This window comes from Rhipicephalus microplus, chromosome 5, assembly GCF_043290135.1.
Source record: "Rhipicephalus microplus isolate Deutch F79 chromosome 5, USDA_Rmic, whole genome shotgun sequence".
In the NCBI taxonomy this organism is placed as follows: Eukaryota; Metazoa; Arthropoda; class Arachnida; order Ixodida; family Ixodidae; genus Rhipicephalus; species Rhipicephalus microplus.
In genome coordinates this window covers 143,330,156-143,342,353 of record NC_134704.1, presented here as the reverse complement: position 1 = coordinate 143,342,353, position 12,198 = coordinate 143,330,156, and the positions used below count along the sequence as shown (strand labels likewise).

The 12,198-nt window shown below is 43.5% G+C and overlaps 1 protein-coding gene across 2 annotated transcripts in view; it reads right to left on the bottom strand.

Annotated features, from left to right (window-relative positions):
• Positions 1–2,543: 2,543 nt before the first annotated feature.
• LOC119174210 (scm-like with four MBT domains protein 2) overlaps positions 2,544–12,198 on the bottom strand; it is a 122,282-nt gene continuing 112,627 nt past the window's right edge. For both annotated transcript variants that reach the window (XM_037425033.2, XM_075896000.1), the window contains exons 19-21: positions 9,119–9,362; positions 8,344–8,496; positions 2,544–7,657 (exon numbers count right to left, since the gene is read on the bottom strand). In XM_037425033.2, the coding sequence (XP_037280930.2) occupies positions 7,517–7,657; positions 8,344–8,496; positions 9,119–9,362 (538 nt within the window). In that variant the 3' untranslated portion in view covers positions 2,544–7,516. The remainder of the gene's footprint in view (positions 7,658–8,343; positions 8,497–9,118; positions 9,363–12,198) is intronic.

Here is a 12,198-nt window from a genome sequence, read left to right as displayed (position 1 = left end):
AAGAAAACTAATTAAATATTTAAAACTGGCAAAAAAACTGCATAATCCTGTGCAGTTTTATTAAGGTCACTGAAGAAATAAACAAAAAGATGTCTAAGACCAGTCTGCCCCCTTAAGCAGGTAATTGCCAAGAAAAGGATCTACGATAATACTCAGGGTAGTTCTCTACTGTTTGAGGTGAGGACGGGAGTATTGCGAACCAAGACATATCGGGCCAAATACAAAGGGGTTGACACGGTACGCAGTGAGTGTGGAGAGGAGGAGGAAACTGCCAAACACTTGATAACGTTCTGTAAAGGGCTTCACTTTATAGTTCAGGATGATGGCACAGATTTTTTCAAAGCACTGGGGTTTAGGGAAAGGGAGGGCAAAATAGACTTGAGATTATCTGATTGGTGGCTACAATCAAGGCACGAGTGAAAATTAAATCCTTCGCAGCAATGTACCAGTCCTTGACTTCATTATTTAAAGGAGGGGAAAAAAAAAGATAAATGTAGTTATTGGTTCACTAAGTATTATGGCTAGCTGGTGTTAGCCGCCACCCAATTTAAAGGGTACAGACATATCAATTCATCCATCCATCCGATTGGCTGCTGCGCTGGCGGTGCCTGTGTGCACAGAGAATGAGCGTCTCTCTCAGTCTCCTGGATCGTCGCCGTGCGTATGTGGCGGATCGTTGGTGGAGAATAGACGAAGCAGAGCGTGCGGCGACTTGTGCTCGTTGTTTCGTTGGTTGGGCATGATCAAAGCGGAGTGGAGGGCTGCGGCGGCTCGTGCTCATCGCCAGACAGACAGAAATACAGACAGACGGATGGACGGACAGACGCATGCACAGACAGACGACTGGACAAACGAACGCATAGACAGGCAGATGGATACACGGACAAACAGATGCATGCACGGATGAATGGATTCTTTGCCCCACTCATCATCATTTACTCCATAGATATGCTGTGATTTTTTTATTTAGCGAGGTTTTTTTTTCTTATTTCTTGCGATACTAGTTACGGACACCGGCGGCAGCAGCAGTGGGCAACTACGGCGCCACACTCAACCAGTGTTCTGATCTCATCACAGCTTCTGCTGCAATAAGCAATCTGAGGTAGCATTTGAATTTGTGAGCACTGTACACCCAAAAATTGCTCAATCTTCAAATAAACACCATAATTCCTGTAGGCTCAAAAGATCTACACTCTTCGCAAGCAGAATGACACTGTGGGCAATGTTGCTGCTACGTCTATTGCGGTCATGCACGTTCACATCCCACGCTCCCACTGATTCAGCCATCAAGAAACAACATTCGAGCTTTGGTTGTATCAACTACAACGTTTTAAGCTCCTGCAAAAATATGGCAATTAATAGGGTTGTATAATTTCTTACTCGGACATGTACACTGTTATGATGATACTTAAAGCATGAGTACTACATGTACAGAAGTACGTTTGAGCGATTATTGCATTATGCTAAAACCAGGCAGGTAACGCTATTTATCAGTGGATGCATTTTCGATAGGTTATCAACGGCTTATAAGGAATGCGTTTCATCACGTAGAGTTTGCACTCACAGAAGTGTGTACAGCTGACTTTCAGCTAGAGCTTGACTAGAAGCTTGATGCAGCACTTTTTGACACCACCTGGACAAAAGCTACCACTCATTAATGTACTATACTGCACTGTACTGCACGATTACTACTTCACAAAACACAGAGAAACTAGTGATGGTTTAGGTGCATCACAAGACTAGCTTGCATGCAAAAACGAGCTGACTGAGCGTGACTGTCAAGCACACAAGGTGTCTTATGGATCCCAGCTCAAAAAATGAAGAACAAGAAAGTGATCTTTGCTTAGCCAGAACAACGGCCCCTTATGCAATAATCATAAATCTAATTTCAATTTCGCGTTTTCGAAGTTTTTCACATGGTTTAACTAGTGAACGTTGAAAATCTCTAGCACGGTACATATTTCGTGTACACTCGAACCTCGAAAAAACGAACCTAGATATAAGGACATATGTTATAATGAAGTAAATTAATTGTCTTCCAATAGATATAATATTCCAAACATATCTAATAACAAATTTTTGTGTGTAATAACAAACTTATTTTTGTGTAAAATGCAACTTTGTTAAAATGAGGCATGCATGTACTTCCAATTCTTTTTTCTCAGTACTTGCAATAAATACTGTGAATCATTTCTAATTAGGGACTTTCTAAAGGCTTCAAATAAACTTTGGTTAAAAAACTTCAGGAAGCGTCTCCGAAAATATTTGGTTTAATTACCTTGAAAAGTCAAATGAATGAGACCAATACACCCTGAAATGATTTATTAACTAACAAATGCACAGATGCACCACTGCACATAAACCAATCAATGCGCTGAAATAATCAGTGCATCAATGCACCGAAACTAAGCCCACTTCCTACTGTATGGAAAGAGCTAACGTTTACGACCGACGAATGAAATCACGTGCTCACTAAGCTTGAGCTGCCACTAGAAACATGGGCCACCTTTTGTTTCCATTGGGCAACAAAAAAACAAACACCATTCGGACGGCGTACTTTTATTCGTGGAGAAAAATAACATATGCATTAGACTTTTGATCATAGATAACAACATTCTCGCACTTTGGTATCGACAGCGATTGATGTGCTCACCTTTAATGAGTTGGAACACACAACACATGCACACAGCAAACCCGTGAAAAATGCCCACTGGTCTGCTCTTGATCACGCCGAAGACAACAAGCACGAGGCCTTCCAAAAAACAAAATGAATACGATGACTGCGATGCAAACAGTGGTCCAACTCGTGCAATGGCAGATGAAATCATCTCACTTAGACACTATCAGGTCATTAATTTACATAAATGCCACTACTAGCACTTTGCACACGTATGTTTTGAATACATTTGCGGAAGCGGTGGATGCCGTTGTGTAATTTAAATCATAGCGTTTCCCATAAATAGACTACATGGAACACTAGCACTAGTGCCAAGCCAGCGTGGGAATGATGGGCAGTACACGTGTTTGTATGAGCTTCGTTCTTTGAGCTCCCTTTGGCTCCGTGTGGCCTGAACCCACTTTGCCGAAAGAAGAAGTTCAGCAAAGATTAAGCAGCTAACCTTCACCACTTCGACCTTTTTAGTCTCACCAGTTCCAATCTGCTCACGAAGTCCACAACATTCCGTTCTTTCATTTGGAACAAAACCAAAACACAACAACAAACAAAGCCTCAAGTGAACGCAAAACCCGCAAGCACGAAGACCAGGCAAATCCGCGTGGTACTACCCATTATTCCCATGGGGACCGAACGATCCCAGAGTTCCTTTTAGTTAATTCGATTAAACTCAATAATTTAAATGGCAGGGTGTCTTATTTCCCAATAGTATCTTGGCGGTTTGCAAACTCAATATGTGACTATGACGAAAACTGTCACGCCCTAAAACCGAGCACTACATAGACAATCTTTCTTCGTACCACTTTGGTATTCTGTGAATTTCGTGTCATTTATTGCACAAAATTAGCCCGGAAGAAGCCTCTTTAATTATCTAGACGTTTGTAGCGAGCTTGAGCATGCTGCAGTGAACTCAGTATAGTTTCCACAAGCATGACAATACACAAAAGTACAGCAGTAGTTGTACTGTGTGCAGGAGTTAAGTGCAGTACCACGCATTTCTTTCTAAATACTTGACAGCAAGAAAAAATGCATGCTGGCGAATTTCTGTGCATATCGACCTCTATCTGCACACTATGCGATCATTGCAGACAACTTGCTCCTCCTTTTGGTACTTTTAACATCCTGTCTGAGTATTCGCACATGATCGACAAGGCAGTGAACAGATCCCAACACGTCTACAGTCGTTAGGATGCCGTGGCAAATGCTAACCGCAACATATCATGCACTTGTCAAATTATGTGGTTCATTCGTCCACACATAAGCAAAGCCTCCTAGTCAAGCTAATCGTCCCATAAGTCGTGGCAAAATATAGACAACCAGATTTAGGAGGTGTAAGCGCGATATGTTATAAACTTACGCATCCATCTTGTTGTGGAATGCATGGTGACAGCATCTTTGATTGGTCATTTCCATGAGCATTGTTCCGGGCCTACACTGCCACGTAAAATAACATCAAAGCTCTGCTACTACAAAACTAAGCTACATTCGACAGTGATAGCTACATTTTAACGTTTATTCTGGAACCACCTTCTCTCTTGTAAAAAGCATGGTTGCTTATTTTCATCCGGTCTTTGAAGTTAGGTGACTAATCAAAGGCACTGGAAACAGGCCACAAGGTGAGGAAATTGCAAGCTCACTCCTTGGGGTCAAGCCTCGCATAAAATAGGTGAACCACAATGAAACAATGAGGTCAGCAGTGTCGGTTTAATCCGAAGGATGATAGCAGGCTGTGCACTTAAGCAGTGTTTGGACAGCACGCAAAAACCACAACGGTACCTTTTAGATGAAACAAGCTAGCTACAGCAGAAACTTCCGTGGCTGAGACAAGGCAGTGGGAAGTATGAAAAGGGCTAAGCAGAGTACCTTGATGCAACTAAGTTGCTACGTGTCACAGTGTAAATTTAATTTCGCACTGCAGAAAGGTTTGCGCATATAGTGGTGCCAGTGGGTCTAAACAGGTACTTCTCAACAAAATTGCACGATTAGATGGGCTGAACAACATCCACTGGCAAAAAGATAAAGTGCGAGTATACTGTGCCAACTGTCTGTCAACTATTTTGACACAAAGGCTTGAAGCTTTAGACTTTTGTTAATGATAACCTAGATCAGCCAACTAGGATGTAGGATTGAAAGTCCGTAAATCATGTGAAAAGTGAGAAAGGCTATGCTAAAACTGATGCTGAAGTGTATGCTGTGCGTATGCAGTTTCCCCTCACAACCATTGTCTCAACTCCACATTGATCCCAGGTATTTCAATTGTAAGTTGCAATTGTGAATTGCAATGACTACCATTAAAAAGATCTACATTAAATCACTAAATACAACAGTGTGTAGGCAGTTTCAAAGCCGGAAAAAAAAAAAGAAAAATTCTGGCCACATTTATCCACACTATATCAATTATGGACCACTTTTGTAGCATTCACAATAAGGAAACCAAACACACAAGTATTTGCACATACACTCTTCATACTAAGGGGAGCCCTGTTCACTCCTTAGATGGGAATAACTCATTTTCTTAAACTCCCTCACTCTCAGCTCTCAAGTCGAAAACGAATGTTCACTGCAAAGTCTGAGAGCTCTTGGAATTGCATTCGAAAAGCATCACCCTCTCTTTCATTCTTAAAGTGTGCTTAATGGCACATCATGCTAGAACGAACAGCAGACTGAATGCGAGAACCTGCACTGTACACCTTTAAGGGTGTAACTATGCAAGAGGATGCTCGTACACTAAAAAAAAAAAAAAAAAAACGAGGGATACACCAGTCATTCCTACAGGTCTAAAAGCCTGCCTTCCAACTATTCTGCTATTTCTTATGCTGTGGTTGAATGCATTGCACTGAATAAGAAAGCTCAAGAGAAACGCTAAAAACCCTAGTGTTTTCAGACTGTACATACAAGCTTATGGCACTGCGACCCCCAAGAGCTGTCAAAATTGGCACCACGTATTAACACCCTTGAAAGCTGCACACTCTTTGTGGTTTCATTTTTCAAATCAACGACAATTAACGTCAATTTTGGTTGCTTTTCATTTGCCACTGCACATCAGGCAGTTTCCTGTCAGAAGCACTCTAACAGCCCAATTGCAATTTCAATGCGATTGCACGTAAAATTCACAATTGATGGTTATTGCTGTCTAGGAATATTGCTTCTTAAAAGTTGTACATATTTTAAGGGCACACTGCACAGCTAGAAGGCATTTTTTCATTACACTCAAACCTCAATATAACAAATGTGGATATAACGAAATATCAGTTGTAACAAAGTAAATAAAAAATAGTCTTCCAATAGAAAGAGAGTTAGGAATACACCTTTATAGCGCATTTTCGGTTATTAATAACTTATTTTCATGTAAGATGCAATTTTGTTATAATGAGGTTTGAGTGTATATCAGTAGAGATGACGAGGCCAAGTCCTGCTTACCTCATCTAAATAATGGTGAGCCGAGTGCAACAGGTGAGCATTTATTGTCTGCCGACTCCGCCCTACAATCACAATCGCAGACTGAATCCAAGACAGGTGAGCTTGACATTTTTGCTAACTGTCGCACATTTAACATGACATACTCGTTACGCAGTGCAAGCCAGTGCCAAGCCTAAAAATGGACAACATAGGAAAACCACCGCTTACTCTCCGTGAGTGGGATTGCCTATGAAAAGATTCTGCTGCCGTTTCGCTCAGGCGCCACGTCAAGTAAGCTAGTACACATTTAACGCATTCACCCTTGACAACCACCAAAAGAAAATGCCATCGTAAAAACATTCACGGACAACACATTTACGAACACAGTAAACAGTAAATGAATTTGTGAACAGTCAGAATGTGCCTAACAACACTTCTTAGTTCAAAATGCCCAGCTTGGAGGTTTCTCGCTTTTTTTTTAAATTCTAGCAAATGCCATCATTTTCCCAGGATGCATACCATAAATCTCAGTTTATAATACTAACCAAAATGTAATACAGGCAAAATTCTTGGGTTAAAAATGTAGGAAGAAAACCCTTTCATAATAAGACTTCAAGGAATCTGGTATTCAACGATGCAAGACTGGAAAACACACCATAAAAGATGTGTGGTCCCAAGGAGCAGACCCGGGTTGTGGACTTGTGTGCACTCTTTAAGGGAATGTTCATTGCCCCCGCATAAGGGTCACGTGACTGACCCCATTCGTGACCTTTACGTGAGCCTTGAACAATCCCGAGTGGCGAGGAACAACGCTGTAACATAACGCATACAAGATCATACCTTTGAAGTGCCCAACTCAAATGTTACATAAAGAGCTACGTGGTGTTCTCCAGGGAACACGCTGCAAGAAGTCTTGGCCATATTATATACACACCCTGTCAGTCCATAACTGTAGAATCACAAATTGCACCTGCCAAAACTGTCAGCCCTATCACCACAAAGTGAAATTCTAGCGAAGCATCACTCTGTTTTCACGCTTCACTGTTCACTTGCAGACCTTTAATCAGACGAACACCATGTTTTACACGACGTCACACCAATTGCCCATCACTCAGTGATTCGGGAGACTGCCATGACTGCAAGACAAACAATCGTCGAAAGATTTTCTTTCACCCAGGAAGGCAGGTACCGTCACCAATGTCACAGCTTGTCACTAGCCGCCCCGTGCCAACATGGTCATGTGAGACAGGAAGCACTTGAACAGTAAATATTATCAGACATCAATCTCAAAGTTTATATCGGCATTCTGAGCACACAGGACAGCCCACTTAGTCTTTTCGTCTGCTTTTATCACAGAAGAGCAGGCGAAACAACAGAGACACAAACTAATGATGTCACCGGTAATCGCATTGCTCCTTCGTCTTGGATGCTCGCGGTGTCACTTCACTTGGCATACTGGACGTAGAAGGCCAGCTTGATGCGTTCCAGCAGCTGGCAAAACTGGATGGCACGACCTGGCTGAAGTTCGAAGAACTCTTGGACCAAGGGAAGAGTCAGCAGAAGAAGAGCCTGTCCATCAATCTCCTGTGCAGACAAAAGCAAGAACAAAGTTCATGATTAAACGGAGTTATAAAATAATGCTGTTACACACACAAGTAAGTTGGTGAACATAACAGCCATACGTGTTTTTCCCTCATTTCCGGCTTGCAAAGAGGAAAAAACAGCAGCAAAGGGGCATGCCATGGTTCTACTATAAAAAAGAACACTTTGTCACAAAGGGCAACTTTTCTGGGTCCCTGGAGTGAGTTTTACACTAATTAAAAAGGACACAACCAGCACATTGCTCGAGCAATATGGCATACATCCTACTACCACCTGCTATGTGCTGAAATTTCTCTTTCTTGGTTCAATTATTTTCCATTCAACAGCCAGACATCATTCATCCCTTTGTTGCCACTACAAGTATCACTGAACTTTCTGTCACTATGCCTTTATAATCACTGCCATGCTCCCACACTGACTCATTGACACAGTGCCACTGAGCTGTATACATGCCATAGTGTCCGCGGTGTTTTTAGAACAGCCGGTTACAAGGGGTCCCTGAAGCATCTGTTGTGACGAGGTTTTCCAGGACTTTTATATTGGATCCATGAAACTTGTGCACGCATGGCATTCGAATCAGTACATTGACTTGTAAATTTTCCTCCTTATTATTACATTTTCTGCGAAAAGGGGAGGAGAAAGTCCTGCATGTTGACGACGAGACTCACCTGTTCCTGCAGGGCACGAACGAGGTACGCGCAATTGGTGCCAGAGACAAAACGAGCCACATCTCCAACACTCCACTCGATCGGGTTGGAGTCCAGGAGGAGTTGGGGAATGTGGTGCCTCGGTTGCTGCGACTGCTGTGTGCTTGATACCGACTGCAACGACCGAGAAGACGCCTCTTGCACTGACAGTATAACCAAGATGAAGGACTCTCTTTCTTCTTTTTTTATTTTATTTGGTGATTAATCAGACAACTCCAAATGGAACACGAGCTGGAGTGATCCACTCGATGCCTATGTCTAAAGGCAGTGGTTTAATTTGCTGTCTATAAACATGAACATCAATAAAATTTTACATCAAAAGCACGATACACAAAATTTCAAGTTGAAGAATCTCCCGCATAAAAATATTACTTGATGCACAACGAGAAACATTTTTTATGCATGCAGGTGCGCTGAACCTATACGAGTTGTAGGAAATGTAGAGCAGTGATTTGCCTGCCCTTCGACAATGCTGTCGTTCAGAGAAAAGCGCTTGCCGGTGTTTCATAAACATGAAGTCTGTTCAACGTTTACAGTAGGAGAGTAAAACTTCATTTGTATTCACAAATGCAAGCATGGTGATATTGGTATCATGAAAGAGTAGTGTAATAATCTGAAAAAAAAAAAATCTTCTTCTTAGTGCCCAATTAAAAATGCTAATGCTGACATGAGAAAAGCTCGTGCTGCATGAATACTGGCTCTTAACGGAAAGACGACCTAACCACCATCTACTCACCTCTGTAGTGCCTTCGGAGGAGAGGGAGTCCGGAGTGTCGGATCGGGAAGCCTGCTGCTGCTGCTGCTGCTGCTGCTCCTGCTGCTGCTCTTGCTTCTTGTTGGAAACCAGACGCGCCCGCAGTGGCTTCTGCCACCGCAGGTCCAAGTTGAGGGTCTTGAAGTCGGGCAGGCGCGCACCTCGCGTACGCACTCCAGGTCGATCTTCTGGCGGACGTGCAGGCGGTGGCTCAACAGGAGGAGGCCTAATGGAAGAAAGCGTCGTTAGAGCATGAGGTACTCAGAAACAGCAGTGCACTCAAACCACATTATAACAAGTTTCATCTTTCAAGAAAAAAAAAAAACCACCAGGCCTGCACAGAATGCGCAGCACTGTCACAGCGAAAGCTGGAAGAGCGGCCTTTCAGAGCCTTCTTTTAACACTCTGCTGCACTCCCCTACTGCCTCTGACAAAAAAATGGCTGCCTACCCAGAGTGCGTAGCGTCGGCACCGTCCATGCTAGCTCCCTATATTATCGAAGGGACAGTGCTGTGCCATGATAGCAGCTTCCCCATCCTAATTTTCTGAGAATAGTGGCAGTTTGGGCTAGTTGGTATGACATGACGATGGTTATAGTGCGAGAACAGAACAGCGACGTCCTTCGTGTTCTTCTTGTCTCTTTGTCATTGTTCTGTTCTCGCGCTATAACTATCGTCATCTCATTTTCTGGTTGCGTGCTGGGTTTTGGGCTAATGCTAGTGGTGGCTCACATGCCCCCATTGACAAACCCATGCAGTGACGCTGCCAACATCTGCAGTAATACAAAACAAAACAAAAACAAAAGCAAAGTAAGTGGTAGCTGCATCAAATTTTTTTCTTCTAGCATCGTTTGTACGCCCTGTCCATGGTATGCATGTAAGAGGACATTGATCAAGCAAACAACCGTGGCAGCATAGCACATGTGGTGTCGTGCGGCTATTCCCGAGGGCGAGTGAAATTTAAAAAAAAAAGAGCGGGTGAAATATAAAAGAAAAACACCCGTGAAACAAGATATATGTGCACATTCGAGAACCCCAAGCGGTCACAATTTTGATACACACACTACAGTGTACCTCAAATGATCTTGTTTGGCACATGAAACACTAGCAATTGTCGATGTTAAACAGACACCTTCATTTTAGGCCGACACCGGCAAGCGGAAAAACTGAAACTGTGTGTTAGGCGAACTAAACAAAGAGTAATAATCGAAGGCATTTGATACTTCTCTAGCAAGGCATAAATTCTGATGTTACTTAGCCATGGCATCCAGTGAGAAAAACGCATACCACATCCCGTGACTCCAGAGAGCTAAGCTTCAAGCAGTCCGCTGCTTTGTTCGTAACAAGAACCCTGTTTTTTTGCACTGAGGCATCTCAGCATCGAGTATTCAGCGCAGGAGTATCTTTTATAACAGCTCAAAAGCATAGGTGAACGTGACCCCCACAAGTCTTGTGGACACGATAGCTTTTCTTTACACGCAACTGTTTACAAAAAAAAAAAAAAAAGACTACCTGCCTATCGTATCATTCACTTCACATGGTGGCATCAGATGGAGTTTGGTGGTGGTGGTCAGACGGATGAACACATGGAAACTTTGTTAGACCTGAAGTGTACAACTCGAAGCTCAGCGTGCCAAATAAACAAAAAAGTTTCCATATGTCGTATGTTGCATAATATGCTCATTTCATTTCTGGCAAAACCCCCTTTAAACTCGACTGTTTGGCCCTGGTTTTCACTAATGGCTCTCTTCACTACTGAATAACTATAGCAGACACGCGCCATTCGATTTAGAAACGAGTCTGACAGCACTAGACAGGAGAGCGAGAACAGAATTTTGCTCGCCTGACCGCTTAGATGCAACGCCGCCTCTTCTTTCTACGTCCTCATTTTCCTCTATACGTCCTCCCTTCTTTTATATATTGTTACACTTGAATGCGTAGCAGTATTGCCAGCGCCCTTTGGTTTTGTTACGGAGATGCGCACACGCACCGCCTCTACCAGCCGCCACTTTCGTCTGCGGGAGCAGCTGAGAAGTGCGCGCTGTCACCGCCAGAGTGGTTGTGCGAACTCCAGCGCTGGTTCCCTATCGGCCCGTGTCATGTTGAATGCACTATTCCGTATTACTACTAAAGTCAAGCGACACAGTACTTGCTCACAAATACCTGAAAATTGAGATCAGGAAACACAAGGAGACAGTTAATTCCCTCACTTTGTCGAATACCAAATACATGAGTGTTCAGGGTTTTCAAATCAAATATTGTTTGTTCGATACCGTATTTACTCGATTCTACCGCGTCCTCGATTGTAACGCGCACCCGATTTCCACAGCGAAAAAAAACAAAACGCAAGACATCGGTTGCAACGCGCACCCATTTTTCTGGCTGGCCCGCACGATCACACCACTTGAGAAAACGACTTCTTTCGGGAGCGTCTTCCATTTAAATATGACGTACGGGCGAAGCCTCTGCCCATCTGACGTGTAACAGAGCATTGCCGTCACTGTAGTTTTACCATGGACCGATGTCAGCACGCGAACTTGCTTCGCCTCCTTCTTCTCGGCGGTTGTGGTGCCAGGCATGTCGAAGTAAAGAGGCGTCTGATCGGCATTCCCGATTTGCCCAAGCAGGTAGCCGTTGTTGCGCCGCAAGTTTAGGACGAACCTCTGAAAACTGTGAAGCTTTTCATCGTACTACTCCGCAAAACTTTTCGCATATGCATGTTCCCCTTCGGAGGGAAAAGCCTTTCCTCTTCATAAAGTTAGTTAGCCAGCACCTGCTCGCTTTAAACTGGCTCCGCATTAGACCTTTTTCTAAGACTAATTGCATAGCCCGCACTTGGAACAGTTCTGTCGTCACGGGCCGCTGTGCCGCCTGCTGCTCAAGCACATACTCGCCGAGCAGCTCTTTAATTTGCGGAAACCGACCCTGCTGTGGTCCACTGAAGCCTTTGCGTGAAGCTTTGCTGTCGACAATCTTCTGCTTTTGTTTCCGCCGGTCCTGCACGCACGTTTCGGGAACTCCGAACAACCGCGATGCGGCCCGATTTCCGTCCGTTTCTGCACA